The 24,311-nt window shown below is 40.0% G+C and overlaps 2 protein-coding genes and 1 long non-coding RNA gene across 4 annotated transcripts; all 3 read right to left on the bottom strand.

Moving 5' to 3' along the window:
• Positions 1-3,537: 3,537 nt before the first annotated feature.
• Positions 3,538-15,952, bottom strand: csf1.S (colony stimulating factor-1 S homeolog). Of its 2 annotated transcripts, none has more exon segments than NM_001280600.1 (9): positions 3,538-4,413; positions 4,956-4,998; positions 6,918-6,973; positions 8,136-8,260; positions 11,700-11,859; positions 12,941-13,120; positions 13,861-13,926; positions 14,076-14,192; positions 15,653-15,867. In NM_001280600.1, coding segments are annotated over 8 exon segments (777 nt in total). In that variant the 5' UTR covers positions 15,695-15,867; the 3' UTR covers positions 3,538-4,413; positions 4,956-4,967.
• A 3,665-nt stretch (positions 15,953-19,617) lies between these two features.
• LOC121400346 lies at positions 19,618-20,749 on the bottom strand. Its single transcript, XR_005965684.1, has 3 exons — positions 20,524-20,749; positions 19,985-20,067; positions 19,618-19,700 (listed from the first exon to the last, which is right to left on the bottom strand). It is a non-coding gene; the product is annotated as an uncharacterized LOC121400346 (long non-coding RNA).
• Positions 20,750-21,733: 984 nt separating this feature from the next.
• LOC121400775 (piggyBac transposable element-derived protein 4-like) lies at positions 21,734-22,900 on the bottom strand. The gene has a single exon (XM_041584726.1). The coding sequence runs from the start codon at positions 22,898-22,900 to the stop codon at positions 21,734-21,736; it is 1,167 nt and encodes a 388-aa protein (XP_041440660.1).
• Positions 22,901-24,311: the final 1,411 nt, after the last annotated feature.

Here is a 24,311-nt window from a genome sequence, read left to right as displayed (position 1 = left end):
CCTTTAGTTATATCTTGCTATAATTGAAAGCAGTATTTGTTTGTGTCGCTCTATTCTCTGCACTGCAGTCTTGACTTCATATTTAGTTGATGAGGTTTTAGCTATCTTCATATAAAATAATGTAAAAGATTGTATCTGAATGCCACACTGTACATCACTACAGGATCAAGTCCTTTAAAGGGGCAATATATAACTTTTTTTCACATGAAAAATAGCATATATCATTTTTGTTTTCTCAATTTTACCAACTCCACTGTAATTAGTAACAAATATAGTTAACAGCTTTGTATAAACAACCCCTTCCATACACCCCTTTGTTGTGAAGTCTGTTATGTAGGGGGTTTCTTTGTGCAGTGGTAACTGATCAAGTACATGCTACTCCTCCTACAAGTACTATAAGAAGCTGAAAACAAAGCAGTTTTGTTTTTTGTGTTGCCCTGTTTAGTTCAAGAAATAACAACCACAGACTTTTTACATAAATAAAATAATAGGCCAAAAGAATAGTCATTGAACAAATGAGGATTGCACTATAACTGATAATCATATGTAGCAGAGAATCTTAGTAAAAGATCATTCAAAACAGTGACTTTGTGTCCTGAATGCCACTGTATATATAAATTCAAAATTCTGAATGCGGTAGTCACACAAACAACTTACTAGAATGACCACAGCATGGCCCTATCTTAGGATGTTATCAGGGACAAGGGAGGCAAGCCCCTTAAAGTACTTGCTGTGCGAGGCCAGAACAATTGGCAACACAATTAAGTATACAACTACCAACATTAGATGAAAATTCTGAATTTCCCAAGTGACTCTGGTTTCACAGGCCCATCGGGTTGGAGCTGAGGGGGAATTCCACAGGGCACAGTAACAAGACAACACCCTGTGAAAAAGGGTTAGTTTGCACAGTGTTAAGCTTAGCATTCTCCACCAGTTTTAAAATATGTAATTATATGAAAACTAGATATTTAAGCAACATATTTTAAACATGGAGGCTCAGTGGTTAGCACAGCTTTCTGTCTTAGACGTGATGTAGGGGCTCAAAGGAATAGCAAATGCAGTGGCCCTAACGCAAAGATTATGTGTTTTGGCTAAAGCAGTACATTTCTTCTTATTCTGCATGGAGAAATATCTCAAAATATGTATGTAAAAAGTGCATATACAGTAGAAATATATATGATACCTTAGCCAATGCTTAAAAGAATCATAACATTTTCAATTAACCGGTAATATTTTTCATCTGACCATACCACAAAACTGACCATGTAGTTGATTGAATGCAAACTGATTTTGAGCATGACTAAGGTTCAGTGAACAAATTAAATAGAACAAAAATAGCAAAACAATAAAGTTGCAAACTCATAGTCAGATATGTGTGCTGTACAGTTACAGATCTATTATACAGAATGCTTGAGACCTGGGGTTATCTGAATAAGTGATCCTTCTGTAATTTAAGTAATACCTTAAATCAGGGCTGTCCAACTGGTGGCCCATGGGCCTCATCTGGCTTGCAGCCCTTCACATCAAAGTCTAGTTGCTATGTAAGTATTAAAAGGTATCAGTATTTTTATTAACTGGTCCCTGCATTGTTTGCTCCACAGACTCAGGCTGTAAAACCCTGTATAGTTCACACCTGTAATCCCCCCTGTACTGGCCGCACATGTCATCATCCTAGACCTCTAAAATCCTGTATTGTTCACACTTCAGACTGACAGTGTGAGTGTCTGCATTGTTCATCTGTTCCCACCTCTACTCTTCATGCCTTGTGTTGTTTGTGTATCCCATACTCTGCCTCTCCATTCTGCCTTTGTGTGCCATACTCTGCCTGCCCTATTCTTTGTGTGTCAATGTAATTCTCCTACCGGACACCTGTAGTTCACCAATCCTGATGAAGGGTGGGTGTTTCCCCTCCGAAACGTTGATGTTTGGTGGCTGAATAAAAGGGGATATTCCCAGACTGCATTAATCGGTGTGTGTGCGGATCCGTTTCTTTTACACACTATTCTCTGTGTGTGCCATACTGTGCTTGTCCTATGCTCCATGTGTGCAATACTCTGCCTGCCCTATTCTCAGTGTTTGCCATACTGTGCTTGTCCTATGCTCCATGTGTGCCATACTCTGCCTATCCTATGCTACCTGTGTGCCATACTCTGCCTGCCCTATGCTCCCTGTGTGTGCCATACTCTGCCTGCCCTATGCTCCATGTGTGTGACATACTCTGCCTGTGTGAGCCTTACTCTGCCTGTGCGAGCCATACTCTGTCTGTGTGAGCCATACTCTGCCTGTGCAATCCATACTGTGCCAGTGCAAGACATACTCGGTCAGTGTGAGCCATACTCTGCCAATGTGCAATACTCTGCCTGTGTGCCATACTCTGCCTGCCATATGCCATATGTGTGTCATATTCTGCCTGCCCTATGCACCCTGTGTGCCATACTGTGGGATCTAAGCCTGGTGGGGGTTTGCTCTGGGGGTTGTTAGCATTTGGAAATAGTTACTATACGGTCCCTAATGTGTTTAATTATGTGCTGGGTGTTACTGTGCTATCCACAGGGGGCATATGGATTTAAGGCCTTGTCGTATTATGACCAACCATTTTATTTTTTGGCATGTTACTATCATTAATATGGATATGGTCTTAAAACTTCTTGTGATAACATGGGTGTGTTTTAAAGTAAGTGTGGTTTAACAACTAGGAGTGGTCAACATAGGATTCCATTATTGGCCCTCTGCTGTGTCGCTCTGAAAAAAATCCAATCCTTAGTACCACAGAAGTTGGACAGCACTGTCTTTAGTCATTTAAGCATTAGATAAGCTCCCTAGGATTGTTTTGCCACCAATATGGATTAATGCAGATTAGTTAAGTACAATCAATTAATCAAGTACAAGGTACTGTTTTATTATTGCAGGGAAAAGGAAATATTTGTAAAAATTAGAAAAATATACTTAAATTAGACTCTATGGGAGATGGCCTTCCTAATTCAGAGCTTTTTGGATAACAGGTTTCTGGATGAGGGATCCCATACTTGTACCATATTTCATCATGTTCTCTCATGTTAATATTCTTTGCCAACTGCTGAGATTGCAGCTAGCTGGCACTTTTGTTATGAAACTATGCTTGGAATGCAGCTGTTTCTAATGGAAACACATTTTGAGTTTGCTTATTCATTCACACATTGTAAGTTCTCAATTTTACCAATGGGTCTGCTCAGTTTCTCTGATGTCTCTAGCCAGCTTCTATATTTTATCAAAGTTGCACTTATTTGCCAGTAGGTAATAATATTTTTGGATTTTCCCACTTTATTTTGCTTGGGAGCCCAACCCAATGCAAACACTGCAAAATGTTGAGAATGCTCACATGTTTTCTTATCTCCTTTGCAAAGCCTTTCCCAACTAATAATCTGCAGATGCATCAAGATTAAAGACCAAAAAAAAAAAGCAGACATTACTGTCAGTACTGATACTAAACAGACTATTCTACATGCACTTGTGTCATTATACAAAATGTTTTGTTAATAAATAAACACAACCACAATATTTACAATATTTGTTAAATATATATTTACTTAAATTAACCTCTTTAAAAATAAAAATGTCATAATGTTAAAGTAAAAAAATACATAACAAAAGCTTTAAAATCCTATCAAAACTTTAAAGAGTCCCTCTCCAAATCTGTGACCAGCACAGAATGACCAAGGTTTCTTTAAGAGCTCAGCTCTAGATTCAAATTATAAAAGTGGAAGCGTTTTTTCTTCCTACATGTGGTGAGGGAGCAGAATTGCATAAAAGACAATGTGCTCCACTAGCCCAGTTGTCAACTCAAACAGAATTTACATCTCAGTTGTTAATTCTAAAAAAATCCATATTTTAAGTGTCCATAGGTTGTAACAAGTGCCAAAGTTATGGAAAAACAACAGTTTTATGGTCCTATGTTAGAGATATTGAAATACAAGGCAAAACTTTAAGTCCGGTAGAAAAATAAGTCATTTTCTTTTTTGCCACCATATATCTTACAGACAGTAGTCAAAACTGAGCTTGGCCATTCCTTCCATGTCTAATGATCTGAGCAGTGTTTCACATACTAGTGGCCACCTTCACTTCTCACAGCGTACCTTAAGAATTTCCTTTAGTTTATTCACCAATTTTGTCTGGTCTTTATATCCAGATAAATGTATATCTCCATCCATCATTGCAAGAATTCTGCTTTCTTTCTTGATGAAATGTAGCTTTTCCATTTTATAAGCGACTTTGTTGGTTATGGTTGAAAGCCTGCGATTATACAGCTATCAGGGTGTGCAGACTTGTCTGTTAGTCTCATGGTTGAAGGTTAAATCTAAGCAAAATACTCCAGCGCATGGTTCCTGGATGAGATGCCACCACGAAGGTCCTCCTTATTTTCCAAATGGTAAGTAACTTAAAAAAATGACCAAAGAGACAATTTACTGGAATGGAAAGTGTGAATACACAATATGTGTATATTTGTTTAATTTAGGAATATAAGATTATAACGTTACATGCTTACTCTGCATCTTAGATGGCTACATGGGGCTGATTCTTGGGCTGCAGGTAAACACAGGCCTTATAATGTGCCTGCACCTGGAGCCACTGCGTTGGCCTGGGTGCAGGCACACCAGCGAATTTCAGTGCTGAAATGCATACTCAGGAGTTTCTGAGCCAAAATAAGTTCTGTGTTCCTGTACCCAGGCCAATGCAGTGGCATGGGTGCATATAAAAAGTCTAATAATAGGATGAGGTTTATTCTCAGTCTGCGGAGTATCAGCCCTGTGTGGCCGTAGACTTATAGTGTGACACAAGATGGCTCTCTTCTGTATCCCTCACTTACTTTAATAAAAGCCATCCACCCCAGCCATAATGCACTAAATCAAATGTGAATAGAAACCAGGCTGTGCTTTATATCTCCTAAAAAACTGTTTTAAATATTTACATGTACTCACATATATAGTTCTTCACACATCAAGCTGTTGCGTCTGCAAAGGCCTAGAATAAGATATGGTACATTAAAGACAGTACCAATTGTGAACATTAGGAAAAAAATACAAGCTTGAAAACAATAAGCAAGCAGGGTGAGAAGAAGACTGGAAAAATATAAACACAGAGGGAGGGAGAGAGACTGCAACATTAGGGGTGGTTCACCTTTAAGTTTACTTTTATTATGTTATAGAATGGCCAATTATAAGCAACTTTTCAATTGGCCTTCAGTTTTACTTTTTTTTTTTTTTATAGTTTCTGCATTAATTGCCTTCTACTTCTGATTCTTTTTAGCTGTCAAATGGAGGACACTAAACCCATCTAATAACAAATGCTCTTTATGGCTACAAATGTATTGTTATTGCTACTTTTTATTACTCATCTTTCTATTCAGGGCCTCTCCTATTCATATTCCATTCTCTTATTCATATCAATGCATGGTTGCTAGGGTAATTTGGACCCTAGCAACTAGATTGCTGAAATTGCAAACTGGAGAGTCGATGAATAAAAAGCTTAATAACTCAAAAACCACAAATAATACAAAATGAAAACCAATTGCAAATTGTCTCAGAATATCACTCTCTATGTCATACTAAAAGTTAACTCAAAGGTTAACAACCCCTTTAAGTAGCAGAATGCATCTGAATAAGTCATTAATCAATCTCCTTTTAATTATGTGGGGATTATTCAACTGATACAAAATCACTTTCTGGGGTCCAGATCCTTACCAATACATTTGTAATCTGAAGCATTGATTCTCCTAACACAGCAATTGTAGGTAAGATACTGTAAGTGAGATATTACATGCAAACATATGGAGTAGAATTTTCAGACTCTAGGGGGCAGATTTATCAAAGTTCAAATTTTAGTTTTTACCATGATTTGGTATTTTTGTTGTGCTCAAACTCTAAAACTTGTATGTTCAAGATTTATTGTTGTTGCTCACTTTCTAAAGACTTGTCAGTTGTGTTCAGTTTGTTAATCAGATATAAAGACTTTTTTTCAATTGTTTTCAATTTTATATTTTTGACCATTTTTCCAATTCCAATATTTCCAATTGATGTTTAATGTTTCTTTTTCAAGTGCTTGAGTCTGGCAGCTCAGTAATCCAGTTGCAGATTCTAAACTGTTACAACTTGCTACATTATTTTATACATTTCTCAGATTTACATGTAAAATCTTTTTTTTCCACTACTGAATGTGCCTGGATGTGTTTAACTTGTTGTTTTCTTTATTGTGGGAAAACACCCTGCACTAGTGCAAAAAAAAAAAAAATTTGATCAAGTTTAGTCCCTATTTGTCTCACAGTCACCATTTTTTTCCACAAACTCGAAAACAAATAAATCTACCTCTAAAGGGAAGATTTATCAAAGTGTGAAATTAAAGCTCACCACAGAAAAACTCACCCACTTTTTAATCATTCCTATGAGATATTTAGAAGCATGTTTATCAAAGGTGAACTTTAACTTTCACCCTTAACTTTCCTATAATAAATTCCATAGGCATGAGTAGATAGTGGGTGGGTTTACTGTGGTTAGCTTTAATTTCACACTTTGATAAATCTGCTCCTAAATCTTGTTGCTCAAACTCCAGGCCTTCAGATTTAACAACTAAAATTCAACAACTCAGCTCAACTTTATAAAAATAATTAGATGCAAAGTCAATCAAGAAGCACAAGACAGTTTTCAAAAAATAAACAGACAAGTACAGCTGTAATAGGTAACAATGTGCAGACTGTTTAGGGAGAATTAGCGTAAATACATCACACATCAGAAAAATATGTGTTCACTCCTACTTTTTGGAGATTAAAAACAGAGGAGGGGTTGGCTCACATTTGCCCTGGTACTACTTGACTGTGACACAGACATAAAACATTTACATATTCAAGAATGCGTGCATGAAATTCTTGTGCTGTATGTATAACTCACCTCAGCTCTGGCACCTCTGGGTCGTGCTGTGTTCCGTGAAGCTGTCTCCTAAGTATCTAAAAGAACAAGGAAAAGATTAGGAATTAGAATTTCAATCAATAAATGCTCAGATATACAGTCTGCATGCTCAAGTTGAGCACTGAGTGTATGAATATATTTTACTAAATCATGCCACATTTTTTACCTTTTTAATGCATGCTATAAGGTGAGTCTTATTACCAAAATGAAATCCAGCATATCAAGACTTGGTGCCTCCATATGCTGGCAAATTTTTGTTAGTATGTGGTACACATGGCAATTACAATAATAACAATAATAATAACAACAACTGATGCAAAACAGCTGCTACTTTATATAAATAGTAATTTAGGTTGAAAAGCTTAACAAAATCCTGCTGCAAATTGATACTAATAAATACCAACATGGTTATGAGAACTGAAAAAATAACAGTTGACTATCCCATAACAAGTAGTAAATATAATAATATATAATATTAATGATATATAATTTGAGAAAACATCAGTGTAGACATACTCATTTTCACACAAAATTTACCTGTTCATGATGGCATTTTGTTAGAACTTAGGGGCAGATTTACTGAAGGGCGAATTATCGCCAGGCGCAAATGCACTCAGACTACGCCAATTCACTAAAATGCAGAGATTCGTTGTGGGCGCCGAACGCTAACGACTTTTCTGCTAGCTAGCGTTACTTCGGCAATGCGAGCATTTGCCTGGTGAAATTTTCGATAGGGATCTTGCGCTCAGGTCAATTTGATTTGAATTATGTCAAATGTTGGTGCATATACTTACAAATTACACTTTTTAAAACACATGTCTAGGGAACCTTAATAAAGACAATAGAGTTATTCTAATGCCCTACACATGTGCTCACTGTAAAATGAATGTTCCATATGTTTGCATATGTTTTACGTTCAGTAAAATCCGCAGAATTTGCAGAGTAAAGACTGTTGCCTAGAGCCGATAGAGTGTGAATGACCACTACCTTCAGTCTCTTTCGCTAGCGAATTGGCGCCTGCGCTGATGTCCCGCCCTTTAGTAAATCTGCCCCTCAGAGTCTACAAAATTAAACATACTTTATGACAGAATATCTTTATAAATATTTTTTTATAAAAACAGTATTTTATCTTTGATCCCTGTATCTTGTTGCTGAGCTGTGTGAAACTTACTTGAATAAGTCTATAAAAGAATGACTCACCCTGTTCTTGTGCAATAGGTACAGCATAGCACTCAAACACAACAGCATTCCCACGATGCATGATATGAGGCTGTACAGGTATCCTCTGTCCTTTGCATTCTCGCTGTTTTTCCTATATGTCTGGTCTGTTTCAATAACAGGGAGCTTGTTAGAAGCATAGTTGGGGCCTGCAACCCCATTTTCCCTTTCATGTGGCATGATGTGTATTTCTGATTGCAGAACATGGTGGTACAGCTGCCCCTCTTTATTTAATGAAATTTTTGGCTGAATAGACTGTATTGGGGATGTCACTGGAAGTTCATTTTTGGTAGATACAGTGTTCTTAGGGCTCAAGCCAAGTGTGTTGGCTGCCCAACCAAGGCCACTGTCCTCTAGCTCTCTATTTTTTTCATCTGAAGACACTGTCATTGTAGCTTTGTTCAGAGGGAAATCCCCACTGCCAGTAGAAGAGAGTGTAACAAATGTTTGAGTTTCCATTGCAGTGTTTAGACTTGATCTCCCCATCTTTGTGGTGATGCTTACAGAGGAATGTAAGCCAGAGTCCACGTTTCCTGTTATATCCTCTAAGGAGTCATAAGCTCCTCTGTGAGTTATGTCAAACTGGAAATCCGATGGGCTCTGGAGGAGAAGTTCACTGTCAGGGGTCTGGGCTACTGATACTTTCAGATCTGGTTCCATAGTGAAAGGGGACTTAACATATGAAGCAGAATCGGTTATACTATCAGGGCTTACTAGGTTAGCATAAACAGTTGTTTCATCAAAAGAAGGAGGCATCATGTAATTGCTTAAATACTGTTTGTTACTTGGAAACTCTGTGCTATAAAGCTGAGTCTGAGAATGAGGGGAGGAACTTCTAATGATATGTGGCTGACTCGTGCCAGAAAATGGAGGATCTGTGCTATCTTTAAGATGCTGGGCATCCACTGATGGGTGCTCGGTACTAGATGGAAGCAAATCAAAACCAGCATAAAGAGTCTTGGTACCAGCATGTGGAGGTTCTGAGCTATTAAGTGAAAGATCACTGTCAATGTGAAGAAGTTCAGTGGTAGGGTTTGGAGGTTCAGTACTAATATCTAATCTTTCAGTGTTGGTACCTGGAGGTTCAGCACTCGTATGAGACGGTGCTGTGCTGCTAGTATGAGGAGGTTTTGTGCTGGCATTTGGTGTATATATTTTATTTTCTAAAATATTCAGATTGCTATTGTTAGCCCCCATTTCTGTATATGTCAGATTTGTATTTTTATCTGTATGCTCTTTTGTCATCCAATTCAAGGGCGCTGATGAGGTATTGGTGGTTTGTGGCATCCCCAATGATCTTGTTGGCATATCATGGTAACTGTTAGATGATTTCACTATAATATCCATAGAAGAATGAGAAGTATGATTAGTTGATGGCATATCACTTTGGGGCTTTTGACTGGCGGTGAAATGATCAACAGGGGTGACAAGGGAAGTACTTTCCCAATGAGGGGGACCTGTAAGAGGAAGAGACCTCGATGTAGTGGCAGATTAATGTTGAAATGCATATGATATTTCTCTCTGGTACTGGTTAAAATGTTATTCGGTAACATATCAATGGCAGCTATTTAGTGTTTAAAGTAAATTAGGCAAGTGATGCAAAGAGTCAAACAAAAAATATTGAGAAATCACTTGTCACCTCTGAATTTTGCCACGTTAATCATATTGGGAGTTAACTGAATTTTCAGACACAGAAACATTCCCTTGCAGCTGAATTGAGACGAATGAGCTCTATAAATGACTACGCTAAGGCAAATATACCCAATTAATCACATCATCCAATATTTTTCTGTAAGAAGAAGGAAAGCTTTTTTTTTACCATTAAAACTTTTCTTCATCATATTTCCATTTACAAATAGAAAATAAAATAGATGAGGCTACTGAGTCCTATTAAAGGAGAACTAAGCCCCAGTTAATCAAAAATCCCCATCCCCTTCCCTCCATCCCCTCCCCCCTACTTTCTCCCTCCATTGTACCTTACGTATGTTGGCATTTTCATGCAGAGTAGTGCAGATGAGCTCTTGGAGGCCATCTTCAGTATCTTTGGATTCCTTGTGTGATCGATGAGTTTTTCACACATGCGCAGTTGGGGGCCAGGCTGGTTTTTGTGCCTACTGTGCATGCGCCATGTCAGCTCCGAAGAATGCCGAAGAAAAAAAAGAGGATCCGTAGATACTGAAGATAGCGCCCAAGAGCTCCACCATGCTACTCTGCATGAATATGCCAATATTAATGTCAGGTACACTTTTTCAAGTAAGGTACTATGGAGGGAGAAAGCAAGGAAGGAGGCTAATTGAGGGAAGGGGGGTGGGGGAGGTTTAGTTCTCCTTAAAGAACACATGGCTAAATAGCAAGAGCAACCAACCAAATCAATGCTTTCATTTTCTAACATATAGTAGACATATACAAATTAGTTGATAATGGCCTGATTATTCTACCTGTATTGATTCAATGTAGCCCCTATGTTAGCACCTTAGTAAATTAACCCTTAGCAGATTGATCAAAATGTGATTAAATCTGACCACAGAAATAAACCCCACGTTCTATTCATTCCTATGGGATTTTTGGAATCCTAATTATCAATGGCTGAAAGTTAGAGGTCACTATTTAATAAACACGCTTTTAAAATCCCATAAGAACGAATAGAAACTGGCTGAATTTTTCTGTGGTGAGATCTAATCTCCCATTTTGAAATACTAAATCTGCTCCTAAATGTCAGACAAATGTATAAAGCAACTATACAGAAAATGAATGCTTGGTAGATACAATAAATGATGTCCTCATACTTTACTGTGCTTAATCATTCAAGTCCCATAGAGTTTATGGTGCTAACCTGCAAGTACCAGCATACCAGTGCCGTACATTTTATTCCTTTATGTTTTTGTTTTCTTAATGGGAAATATATAGGGAAATATATATTACGGGGTTAAAGATAAAGAAAAGGAATATAATCTCCAATTATACATAGGGGCAGATTTATCAAAAGTTTTCAACAGAAAAACCCACTTTCTATTCATTGCTATGGGATTTATGAAAGTGTATTTATCAGATGGTGAACTGTAATTGTCAAAAAAAAAAGTATGCACGTTTTTCTGCGGTAAACTCTAATCTTACATTTTGAAAAATTGGCAGATTCCTCAGTTGCCTTGGAAGGAAACTTTGTGGTATTTGTTTTCCCACAGCAAATATTATTTTTGCCAGTGGGGAAGCATTTCAGGGAGCTTTGTCGTCCATGGTAGCACAGATTTAAATGTGGGCAAAAAATCTCCCAATGTGCCAGTACTCGAATGGCTAAAATAGGGAAATATGGTTTTTAAATTAAAAAAATAGGCCGAGTGTAATGTCAACACACGTCCTATTTAATGTGCTATTTTTTAGCAAAAGCCATTTTTAGGTGTATACTATCCCATTAACATACAATCCTCATCTCTCCAAAACACTACAATACATTGTGTGGAAAAACACTATCACAAAAATCTGAAATCTTAGGTTCCTGGAACATATCAAGCAAACATGGGAAGCTCAGTTTTTAATAAAGATTCTTACCTGCTAGGTTAATATCACAGACCGCAAAATATTCCTCGCAATTATCAGAAAGTATGTCATTGTTTTTTGTGAAGCTCTGAGCTTTCAAAAGTAGCTCCTTCACCTTTTCCAATAAATCAGTAGGACTAAAATGATGAGTGGCTTTGCAGTTATCAGGTATCTATATGACAAAAAGAAACCTGATTAAGTATTTTTCTAGAAAAAAAAAGTCTCCTTTTAGCTAAAACAGATACATTTGTTGAATTTGTTTATTTGTTGGATAATGCACGGGTTGTAAATCTATTTATGCTAAAGCATAGTCTGCTTTTTTCATAGAATCAAAATCAGAAACAAAACTAACATATGTAATTCCTCATTGTGAATTAATTAAATGAAAAGTATACCACCAGAATGAATACTTAACCAACTGATAGTTGATATCATATTAAGGGCATATTAAAGAATGTAACTCAACTGGAATATATATTTGAGTAAATATTGCCTTTTTATATCTTACTTTAAGCCACCATTTGGTGATAGTCTGTGTGATCCATCAGACATCACCTGACCAGAAATGATGCAACCCTAACTGTAACTGGAGGAAGTGTGAGAGCAAAAGACAAAACCTTTGCCATTTATTGTCTCATATGATATAACATGTGTGCCCTCACTTTGTTTGTGAGTACTGTGAATTGTACAATCCCAGGGGGCGTGCCTTAAGGTGGCCATAGACATTACAATGATCGAAAAGCCCACTGACATCCAAGTCTGCTGCTGATAATGCTTGGCTCATCTCTCACCATACATGCACCAATATTGTACGAAAATTTGTTTAGTATGATAATATCGGTGTGTCCATGGCCACCATTGGTTCTTAAAATGCCAATTTACTATATAGAATTACCCAAGGCCATGTAAAAAAGTATATTTTTAAGAAAATAATTATGATTTATGATTACTTTAAACATAATTGTATTTTTACATTTAAGTATGATTATGTTGTGTTTAGCAGATATTGAGAATGTTATGTAAATATACAGATTAACAAGTAACCTTGTTTGTATACAATAAGCTATACTCTAAAATGACTGTAAAATAAGTAAATCATATACATTTTACATAAAGGAAATCCCCCTTAACATTTGATATTTTTCAAAATATGGGTACATATAGGTATGTACATGTAAGCAAGTACAAGAGACTAATTTATGAAATGCTACTCAATCTGTAATCATATTGGCAAATGCTTGTGCTGTACTTACTTCAATAAATTGATCGTCAATTATAAGATCCATACATTCTGCTATATGGTTATTGAAAACACCAACAATATTCTTTATATAAGTATTGTGGGGAGAATGTTGTTTAAATTTCACCAGTTGGAAAATTTCATGAAGCTGTGACACTGACCCTCGGACGAAGCAAGCATCTGCCTTATTCATCTAAAGACAATAAAAAAGTCAATCAGAGCATACATCACCTAGATCAATTGGTGGAAGCAAACAAATTAGATGTAAACCAGCATTTAAACTGTAAATTAGGGACAAATGCACACTCAAGGACAGACCTTGTAGGCTTGATATGTGTGGCTATGAAAAAAATATTACAAGTATGAAGTCTGCTATCTGATAAGTATAACATTAAGCAATGCCATTTATTTTGCTGTGTCCTATTTCAACAAAAAACAGATTAATTTTTTTAGTGGCTTGCTTTTTCTCTGTAATAAGACAACAACTTGCATGGTAGGTAACTAACTAACTTATAAATGGACAACCTATACAAGTATAGTAACAGTGTAAAATTGTCTTTTAGACCATTTAACATTATATGCCTATGTAGTTGCACATGTCCAGACATATCTTCTGAAATAAACTTTCTTTCACTGCTAAAAGCAATGTTTTGGGGTGCTTACAAAAGTATATAGCTTATATTGGGTCATAGACTGGAATGCTTTAAACCCTGCTACAACATGTCCACGAACAAAGGCTGCAGCAGAAAAGGAACTATTGACAACACAACTAAAATAACTAGTGCAGCCAGTTTCAGCAGCGAAAATCTGTGTCAGTGCCTGGCCTTATATCAAAAAGCAGTGTCACAGATAAAGTAAAAACCTCAAATACAAGCAAACTCATACCAAAGGCTGTTTTTTGAATGCATAATTTATGTTAGGATTTAAACTCACCCCATGTGTTTCCTGCAGTAAATTCACTTCTATAACTTTTTTGTCTATCTCGATTTGGCTGTTAATCTGTAACAAAAACAAAAGCATATTGATCCACATACCCAGAGTAAGTAATCGGCATCCATGAGAGGTCTATTGCACTGCAATGGATGCAAGTCCTATCATTAACCAGTTCTCTCCATTTTTAAGTGCCAGCAAGCTGGTCATCTACTCACCAAATCATCCAGCTTGGACAGAGTTCGATACATTTCAATTTCATAGCACTTTTTTATAGGACCAGCTTGAACAGCACTTTTCACTAGCAGAATCATGTAGAAACAGCACAGGAAGACCTGAAGAAGAAGGAAATCAAGTGTTGAATTAAAGGACAATGAGACAGAAGTGTGTGTGAGTGCAGGTATTAGGGTAGGACTACATGGACGTCGGCGTAATCCTACGCGCTGCAACAAAACGCTGGCGTCACACTGCATGCGACAGAAATAAGTAATGGAAATGTCGGATGAAGTTGCAGCGTTGATCCGATGTGACAAGACTGTTGGATGCAGACGCAGCATGCAGCGTCTGCATCCGACAGTCGCGGCGGATCAACGCTGCGACACCATCTGACAATGCATTCCCTTACCTTAAATCCGTCGCATGCGATTTGACGCCGGCATTTGTTGAAGCGCGTTGGATTACACCGAAAACATCCATGTAGTCCTACCCTTAACTGTGCTCACTGTAGGACCCACATGCTGTTGAAGTTGTGTTATATTATATATTCATTATATCTATGTATTTATGTTAAAACATTTTATTTAAATGCAATTGCTTTGCAGTCTTTGCTGTGTATTTTTAATAAGCATCACAGCCATCAGAGTTGTGCAATACATAGGGAATGTAATATAATGATAGTTAATCCAGATATGTTCTTTCTATCTTTCCAAACGTAACCCAAGCGACCAGGTCTGGGATTCCAAATAGGCCCTGGCATTTCAAATAAAGAGAGGCCCAAACAGCCCCCCACTAGCCCAATAAATAGTGACTGGCTATGGCATTTTACAGCAGCCCCTCTGGCATTTGCAAGAACACACAGATTGCCAGTCCAGGCCAGCAAGGCGATGCTATGCAACATGAATACAAAAAGAAGGGCTGCACTGAATGTATATGCAATGGCTTTGCAAACAGCAAAAGTAACTTTCACTTTCCAGTTTCCCTGATTTTCCAAGCGACTCGTGCTTGTTACTGCAGCTGTGATATGTGTCGTATCTCACTGCAATTGATTTTCGTTTTATGTGAAATATTCACAGCGGTACTAGGGCACGACCGAGTCCCCAGCCCCAGGTGGCCAATCATAAAGTTTATGGGTGCGCTAATCCAGCTGTAGTTTAGGGAACACATGGGGATCCCTGGGAAGCTGCTCCAGCTGTGCTATGTGTATACTGTATGTGTATACTGCATGTGTATAGTGTATGTGTATAGTGTATGTGTATAGTGTATACTGTATGTGTATAGTGTATGTGTATACTGCATGTGTATAGTGTATGTGTATACTGCATGTGTATACTGCATGTGTATAGTGTATGTGTATAGTGTATGTGTATAGTGTATGTGTATAGTGTATACTGTATGTGTATAGTGTATGTGTATACTGTATGTGTATACTGCATGTGTATAGTGTATGTGTATAGTGTATGTGTATAGTGTATGTGTATAGTGTATGTGTATAGTGTATATGTATACTGCATGTGTATAGTGTATGTGTATACTGCATGTGTATAGTGTATGTGTATAGTGTATGTGTATACTGTACCTGAGTTAAAAAGGTCCGACGGGGCTCCCGGATCGCAGACATGCCGGTATGAGATTCTACAAGTAAACAATGTCGCAATCGCAGTTTCACTGTTTTCTGAACCCCCTATACACTTTCACCTCTGAATCGTGCAACAGCTCTAGTCGGCCGAACGTATTCTGTTGTTGCTTTTCTCTTCCCAGGGCAGCTGTTCTCTGCTCACTGTCTGCTGTACCCTCCGTTATACTCGGCAGTGACAAACCGTAGCTGTGCAATCTTCTCCCCGCACTGTCTGTGCAAAACTCAGCTTGTAATCTGCTCTCGCTCTTGAGTATATGCACCTCCCGCCCATTAAGCATGTGCTTTCCGGGAAAAACCCAGTGGTTAACCCTTTCCCTGCCAGCCCATTTGTCCTAAATGCGAACATCTACTGCCAAGCAGTTTTTAGACATTTTGCACTCATTACTTTTACTGAGGATTTTTGACAAGAAAACCTATGTGAAATAAGACACATTATAGATCTTTTTTTTCGTAATGAATTGGGCTTGAACACTGAAACCAAATTTTATACTTTTTCTGGAGATATAATGAAAATTTTGATTGAAATATGTAAAAAAAAAGTGAAATAAAGAATAAAATGTTTTTATTTAGTATTTTTTTTGAAAGAAGAAATACATTTACTGACAAAAAGTTTACAGTTTGTAAAAGCCCTGATTCTGCTGAATCCAACGATACCAGATATGTATTGGTATCCCGCTTTTCTTGCCCACAACACACCCCAATAATAAAACAGCATTTTGTACAATTTTACATTGAAACACAATAGATAAGAGCATCTATAGGTTAACGTGCCATATCCAACGACAGAAGTGACGTACCCCCATAAGTTAGGTGTTTTTAGAAACCGCGTTCCTCTAGGTTTATAGCTGTGGTGTCGTTTTTGCTCTAAATGTAGCTGCCATCACACAGATCACCCTAAAACACAGCAATATTTTTGGGGATTTTTTTTTTTCTGAAACACCATTACAGTCACAAAGTCAGAAGTGAATTTGACAAAATTACTCCACTGAAAATAGTCAAATGAACCCCAAATATGAAAGAAAAGGTTCTCCTGAGTAAAACGATACCCTGCATGTATGGGTGCACCTAAAGACACGGCCTCCAAACACCCCAAAACAGGCGCAATACATAAGGGAAATTTTAGCTGGAAAATTCGGCCTGCGCTCTAAGAGGACACCTTGAAGTTCTTCAGTCTAAACACCCCTTACCTGTGAAATACCCCCCACAAACTATATGTTCCCTGAAAGTGCACACCTGCAGCTATTCAGCGGCGCCATCATTGCTTTCCTGCATGCAGATCTGTGGGCGCAGTTCTCCGTAGAATTCGCGGTTTGGCCTGAAATAAAGAAAAAAAAAAGTTCCAAAGTTAGATTTCTTCCCAAAATTGCCATGACAACGAAAACAAACCTGGCAAATATCAATCTGCAACTTCTCCTGAACAAAAGGATACCCTGCATGTATGGGTGCACCTAAAGACACGGCCTCCAAACACCCCAAAACAGGCGCAATACATAAGGGAAATTTTAGCTGGAAAATTCGGCCTGCGCTCTAAGAGGATACCTTGCAGTTCTTCAGTCTAAACACCCCTTACCTGTGAAATACCCCCCACAAACTATATGTTCCCTGAAAGTGCACACCTGCAGCTATTCAGCAGCACCATCATTGCTTTCCTGCATGCAGATCTGTGGGCGCAGTTCTCCGTAGAATTTGCAGTTTGGCCTGAAAAAAAGAAAAAAAAAGTTCCAAAGTTAGATTTCTCCCCAAAATTGCCATGACAACTAAAAAACACCTGGCAAATATCAATCTGCAACTTCTCCTGAACAAAAGGATACCCTGCATGTATGGGTGCACCTAAAGACACGGCCTCCAAACACCCCAAAACAGGCGCAATACACAAGGGAAATTTTAGCTGGAAAATTCGGCCTGCGCTCTAAGTAGACACCTTGCAGTTCTTCAGTCTAAACACCCCTTACCTGTGAAATACCCCCCACAAATTATATGTTCCCTGAAAGTGCACACCTGCAGCTATTCAGCAGCGCCATCATTGCTTTCCTGCATACAGATCTGTGAGCGCAGTTCCCCTTAGAATTTGCGGTTTGGACCGAAATAAAGAAAAAAAAAGTTCCAAATTTAGATTTCTCCCCAAAATTGCCATGACAACTAAAAAAAACCTGGCAAATATCAATCTGCAACTTCTCCTGAACAAAAGGATACCCTGCATGTATGGGTGCACCTAAAGACACGGCCTCCAAACACCCCAAAACAGGTGCAATACACAAGGGAAATTTTAGCTGGAAAATTCGGCCTGCGCTCTAAGCGGCCACCTTGCAGTTCTTCAGTCTAAACACCCCTTACCTGTGAAATACCCCCCACAAACTATATGTTCCCTGAAAGTGCACACCTGCAGCTATTCAGCAGCGCCATCATTGCTTTCCTGCATGCAGATCTGTGGGCGCAGTTCACCGTAGAATTTGCGGTTTGGACCGAAATAAAGAAAAAAAGTTCCAAATTTAGATTTCTCCCCAAAATTGCCATGACAACTAAAAAAAAACTGGCAAATATCAATCTGCAACTTCTCCTGAACAAAATGATACCCTGCATGTATGGGTGCACCTAAAGACATGGCTTCCAAACACCCCAAAACAGGCGCAATACATAAGGGAAATTTTAGCTGGAAAATTCGGCCTGCGCTCTAAGAGGACACCTTGCAGTTCTTCAGTCTAAACACCCCTTACCTGTGAAATACCCCCCCACAAACTATATGTTCCCTGAAAGTGCACACCTGCAGCTATTCAGCAGCACCATCATTGCTTTCCTGCATGCAGATCTGTGGGCGCAGTTCTCCATAGAATTTGCGGTTTGGCCTGAAATAAAGAAAAAAAAGTTCCAAAGTTAAATTTCTCCCCAAAATTGCCATGACAACTAAAAAAAACCTGGCAAATATCAATCTGCAACTTCTCCTGAACAAAAGGATACCCTGCATGTATGGGTGCACCTAAAGACACGGCTTCCAAACACCCCAAAACAGGCGCAATACATTAGGGAAATTTTAGCTGGAAAATTCGGCCTGCGCTCTAAGAGGACACCTTGCAGTTCTTGAGTCTAAACACCCCTTACCTGTGAAATACCCCCCACAAACTATATGTTCCCTGAAAGTGCACACCTGCAGCTATTCAGCAGCGCCATCATTGCTTTCCTGCATGCAGATCTGTGGGCGCAGTTCACCGTAGAATTTGCGGTTTGGACCGAAATAAAGAAAAAAAAAGTTCCAAATTTAGATTTCTCCCCAAAATTGCCATGACAACTAAAAAAAAACTGGCAAATATCAATCTGCAACTTCTCCTGAACAAAATGATACCCTGCATGTATGGGTGCACCTAAAGACATGGCTTCCAAACACCCCAAAACAGGCGCAATACATAAGGGAAATTTTAGCTGGAAAATTCGGCCTGCGCTCTAAGAGGACACCTTGCAGTTCTTCAGTCTAAACACCCCTTACCTGTGAAATACCCCCCCACAAACTATATGTTCCCTGAAAGTGCACACCTGCAGCTATTCAGCAGCGCCATCATTGCTTTCCTGCATGCAGATCTGTGGGCGCAGTTCTCCGTAGAATTTGCGGTTTGGCCTGAAATAAAGAAAAAAAAGTTCCAAAGTTAAATTTCTCCCCAAAATTGCCATGACAACTAAAAAAAACCTGGCAAATATCAATCTGCAACTTCTCCTGAACAAAAGGATACCCTGCATGTATGGGTGCACCTAAAGACACAGCTTCCAAACACCCCAAAACAGGCGCAATACATTAGGGAAATTTTAGCTGGAAAATTCGGCCTGCGCTCTAAGAGGATACCTTGCAGTTCTTCAGTCTAAACACCCCTTACCTGTGAAATACCCCCCACAAACTATATGTTCCCTGAAAGTGCACACCTGCAGCTATTCAGCAGCACCATCATTGCTTTCCTGCATGCAGATCTGTGGGCGCAGTTCCCTGTAGAATTTGCAGTTTGGACTGAAATAAAGAAAAAAAAAGTTCCAAATTTAGATTTCTCCCCAAAATTGCCATGACAACTAAAAAAAACCTTGCAAATATCAATCTGCAACTTCTCCTGAACAAAAGGATACCCTGCATGTATGTGTGCACCTAAAGATACAGCCACCAAACATCCTAAAACAGGGGCAATAGCTAAATTTTTAGGCTGCACTCCAAGTGCCCACCTTACAGTTTTTCAGTCCAAACACCCCCTTACCTGTGAAATACCCCCCACAAACTATATATTCCTTGAAAGTGCATACCTGCAGCTATTCAGCGGCACCATCCTTCCTTTCCTACACGCAGATCTGTGGGCGCAGTTCTCCGTAGAAATTTGTGGTTTGGCCTGAGATAAAGGGAAAAAAGTATCAAGGTTAGATTTCTCCACAAAATTGCCATGACAACTAAAAAAACCCTGCTAGTATCAATGTGCAACTTCTCCCGAACAAAACAATACCCTACATGTATGGGTGCACCTAAAGAAACCACAAAACACCCTAAAACAAAAGCAATAGCTAAATTTGAGGCTGTGCTCTAAGTGGCCACATTACAGTTTTTCAGTCTAAAAACCCCCTTACCTGTGAAATACCCCCCACAAACTATATATTCCTTGAACGTACACACCTGCATCTATTTAGCGGCACCATCCTTGCTTTCCTTCTTGCAGAATGGGATGAAATTCTTTGTAAAATGTTATAGTTTGTCTTGCAATGAAGATAAAAAAAAACTCAAAACTAGATTTCTCTAAAAAAAAACAGACAAGCAACAAAAACCTACTGAAGTTATTGAATATTCTCCTTACCATTATCCGTTTAGTGGACCATCTTCTGATCTGTACTCTTCAATGTCCTTTGGCAAGGCTGCTTTTTACTTTTAGAACACCTAGAAAATTAGAACTAGAAAATCTGCGCAATTATAAGAAAAAAACATTTGCCACTATATATTCATACTGCCAGAAACACAGGTGCCTTCTGTAACTGCACTGGAAGGTGAGCGTTTGAGATGCCAATAATAAGGGCACAGACACACATGGAGATTCAGGGAGATTAGTCGCCCAGAATCTAAATCGCCGGTGGGATAGCACTCGGAACGATTCACTTTCCTGAAGTTGCCCGAAGTTGCCTCACGAGGAAACTTTGGGCGACTTGGAAAATGAAGCGCTCCAAGAGCCATCCCACCGGTGATTTCGATTCTAGCCGGCGCTGGGCGACTTATCTCCTCGAATCTCCATGTGTGTCTCTGCCCTTATTATTGGCATCTCAAACGTTCACCTTTCAGTGCAGTTACAGAAGGCACCTGTGTTTCTCCACAGGGGTCTCTGCCCTAAAGCTTGAGGCATTAGATAAAGAGGTGAAATCAAAAAAAAAAAAAAGAAAGAGCTAAATGTCTACACAAGAACAAAGTATATATTGCCCAGAAGTAAAGAATCTGCACTGAAAGCTGGTGAGTTTTCAGTTCAATCAAGTGCCCTGTTTTTCTCCAACCATCTCAGCCATGCATTCAGTACTGTACTAACTACTAGCCATAATAAAGACAAAGATTAGATTAGCCTTTTGAAATGCAAAATGTTCCCATCTATCAGCAAACCATGACTTTCATTGCCAACTGCAAATAAAAAGCCAGAACAGGCAAAGATCACTTTACAAAAAAAAACAAAAAAACTGAAGCCCATACTATACTGATCAACCGCACTCAGGGGGGAGCTTATGAGGTGTCAGTAAAAAAAAAAAAGTTTTGTGGCATCAGAGAGAAGACATCATCAGCAGGCAAGATGAAATTATCTCAGAGTCATCACGCACCACAAATTTTTAGGCACCCTTGACCTTCACCTAACACATCACTTGGCTACACCCCCTAGTGCTACCTCTAACCATAGCAACAGTTTAGAGAAAGAAAATACCAAATTAACCACAACATAAAATGCTAGGAGTGCCCTGAATATAAATTTTGCACAAAGCGGGATGCCAATACTTATAATAAAGTCAATTAGTACACAACAATCTACAACATTTTCAGTAGTGCAGCTGAGTGTGGTATATTTCAAAACATGGTTTGAAACATAACCCGGGGTTGCGAGGGCACTTTGGGCAATAGTACCGTGTATCTCGTCTGATACCCCTTTTGCGGCACACCTTGCAGGCTTTTTGGGCTCTTGGTTTTCCAGGAGTTGGTGGAAGCGTGTCTATAAAATGCTTCCCCACCAATCGGGCCACGTTGTCACTGGCACGCATCTCAGGCACTGCCTCCTCTAGACCACCAAACAAGAGGGCAGGGATTATCTGCAACTGGTACTTATAATAAGACAATTTGGGGCCTGGTACTGCTGCCTTATAGACAACATATGAATTTCGAAGGGCCATTTGAATAAGGTATATGCCAACTTTCTTGTACCAGGCCTTTGTTTTTCGGGTGGCATCGTAATAATGTTGGAGTTGATCTGTTCTGTCAACACCACCCATGTACTTACTGTACTCCTTGCTACAGAGAGGCTTAGATTTTGGGGGCCTACCAGCTCTCTGTTCTTCAATTACTGACGTGTCATGGATGGTCGTCAGCATGAAAACATTTTTTCTATCCAAAAACTTGATGGCAAGGAGCTCATCATTTCTTAGGGAATACATTTCTCCACGGTTCAGTTTTTTGTCGAGGAGTTCCCTGGGCAATCCTTTACGGTTACGATTTATGGTGCCACAGGCTGGGGTATCTAAACAATGTAGGGTCTTGAATAGGAGGATGCTGGTGTAAAAGTTATCCACGTATAAGTGGTAACCTCGGCCTAATAGTGGAGTGATGAGCTCCCACACAATTTTGCCACTGACAGTCAGGTCAAGGGGACAACCAGGGGGGTCTAATTGTGAGTCCTTTCCTTCGTAAATCAAAAAGCGGTTGGTGTACCCCGAGCTGCTTTCGCAAAGTTTATAAAATTTAATCCCATAGCGGGCACGCTTGCTTGGGATGTACTGACGGAAGTGTAGGCGCCCTTTGAAGAGGAGAAGGGATTCGTCAATACAAATGTTTTGGGAGGGGGTGTAAACTGTTGCGAAGCGCTCAGACAGGCTGTCTATTAGGGGCCTCAATTTATGCAGCCTGTCATGGGAAGGATCATTAGGGGGTACAGCCCTAGAATTATCATTGAAATGCAGAAACCGGAGCAGTAGCTGATACCGGTTTCTAGGCATTGTGGCAGAAAAGATTGGAATGGATAGCACAGTAGTGGTATCCCAGTAGGACTCCAGGGAATTTACTTTTATAAGCCCCATAGCTAGAGTAAGTCCCACAAACCTCTTAATTTCAGCAATATCAGTGGGATGCCATGCCTGAGCTCGAGCATATCTGGGGAGGGGATTTTGGGGGGGGTGGTGTGGGGGTAAGGTTTGAGTGTGTCTGGGCAAAAGTAAGTGAAGGTAAGTGGGAAAAAAGTGAAAACTAAAATAAGAAAGACAAATTAGATTAGTGTGCAAGTGTAAGTGTGTAAGTGAGTGTGAAAATGCGTAACCTGGGGCAGGCACAGAAGCTCTCACAGGCAAGGATCACAGGAGGACCGCAGCTGGCAGCAGGAGGGCTCCAAATGACATCCACAACCAAGCAGAGAAGAGGAGGAGTCACTGGGGGAGATCTTATATACCCCAGCAGCTGATGACATAGGTGGGGGTCACATGTTAGAAGAATCCAGCCCCCATTGTTCATTGCCTAAGGGGATTGGCTGAGGTCAAACCAGGAAGGGAAGAGGAGCAGAAGAGGCAGTGTCCACCGACCCCCATCTCCAGCTGATGTTTCTGCTATTTGGGGTCGCAGTGGGGTCATCGGGCACCTGACAGGTACATTTGACCCCACTGCTCGTTGCCTAGGGGGGTGGCTGCTGAGCTGCATCTTTGTGCAGCCAGCAGCAGCCACCGCAGAACATGAGGCACCTACTGATGACCCCCACGGCCTTGCTGACGTTACCTGTGGTTTTGGGGTCACCGTGGGGGTCATCAGGCACCTGCCTAAATAATCAGACCCCACTGCTCGTTGCCTAGAGGTGGTGGCTGCTGATCTGCGGCTTTCCGCAGCCAGCAGCAGCCACCATTGACTATGTGGCGCCGACCGATGACCCCCACGGCCTTGCTAGCATTACTTATGGTTTTGGGGTCGCCGTGGGGGTCATCAGGCGCCTGCCTAAATAATCAGACCCCACTGCTCGTTGCCTAGGGTCGGTGGCTGCTGATCTGCGGCTTTCCACAGCCAGCAGCAGCCACCGCAGATGATAAGGAGCCGACCGATGACCCCCACAGCTTTGGCGATGTTCCTGCTGTTTTGGGGTCGCCGTGGGGGTCATCGGGCACCTAGCAGGACGATCCGGCCCCACTGCTCGTTGCCTAGGGGTGTCGGCTGCTGTTCTGGGCCTTCCGGCCACAGCAGCAGCCTCTGTATGGCCGGAAGCGCTCCCGCCAGCGAAAACGTACAAGGTACGTTGCCGGCGGTTAGAGCCCTGACCCGCCAGCACGTATGGCGTACGTGCTTGGCGGGTAAAGGGTTAAGGGCCAAGATTTACAGTGGGCTTGGGAGGGGTTAAGAAAACTGACATAATGATGACATGATACAGAACAG

Source organism: Xenopus laevis, chromosome 2S, assembly GCF_017654675.1.
Source record: "Xenopus laevis strain J_2021 chromosome 2S, Xenopus_laevis_v10.1, whole genome shotgun sequence".
Lineage (NCBI taxonomy): Eukaryota > Metazoa > Chordata > Amphibia > Anura > Pipidae > Xenopus > Xenopus laevis.
This window is presented reverse-complemented; position numbering and strand designations above follow the sequence as displayed.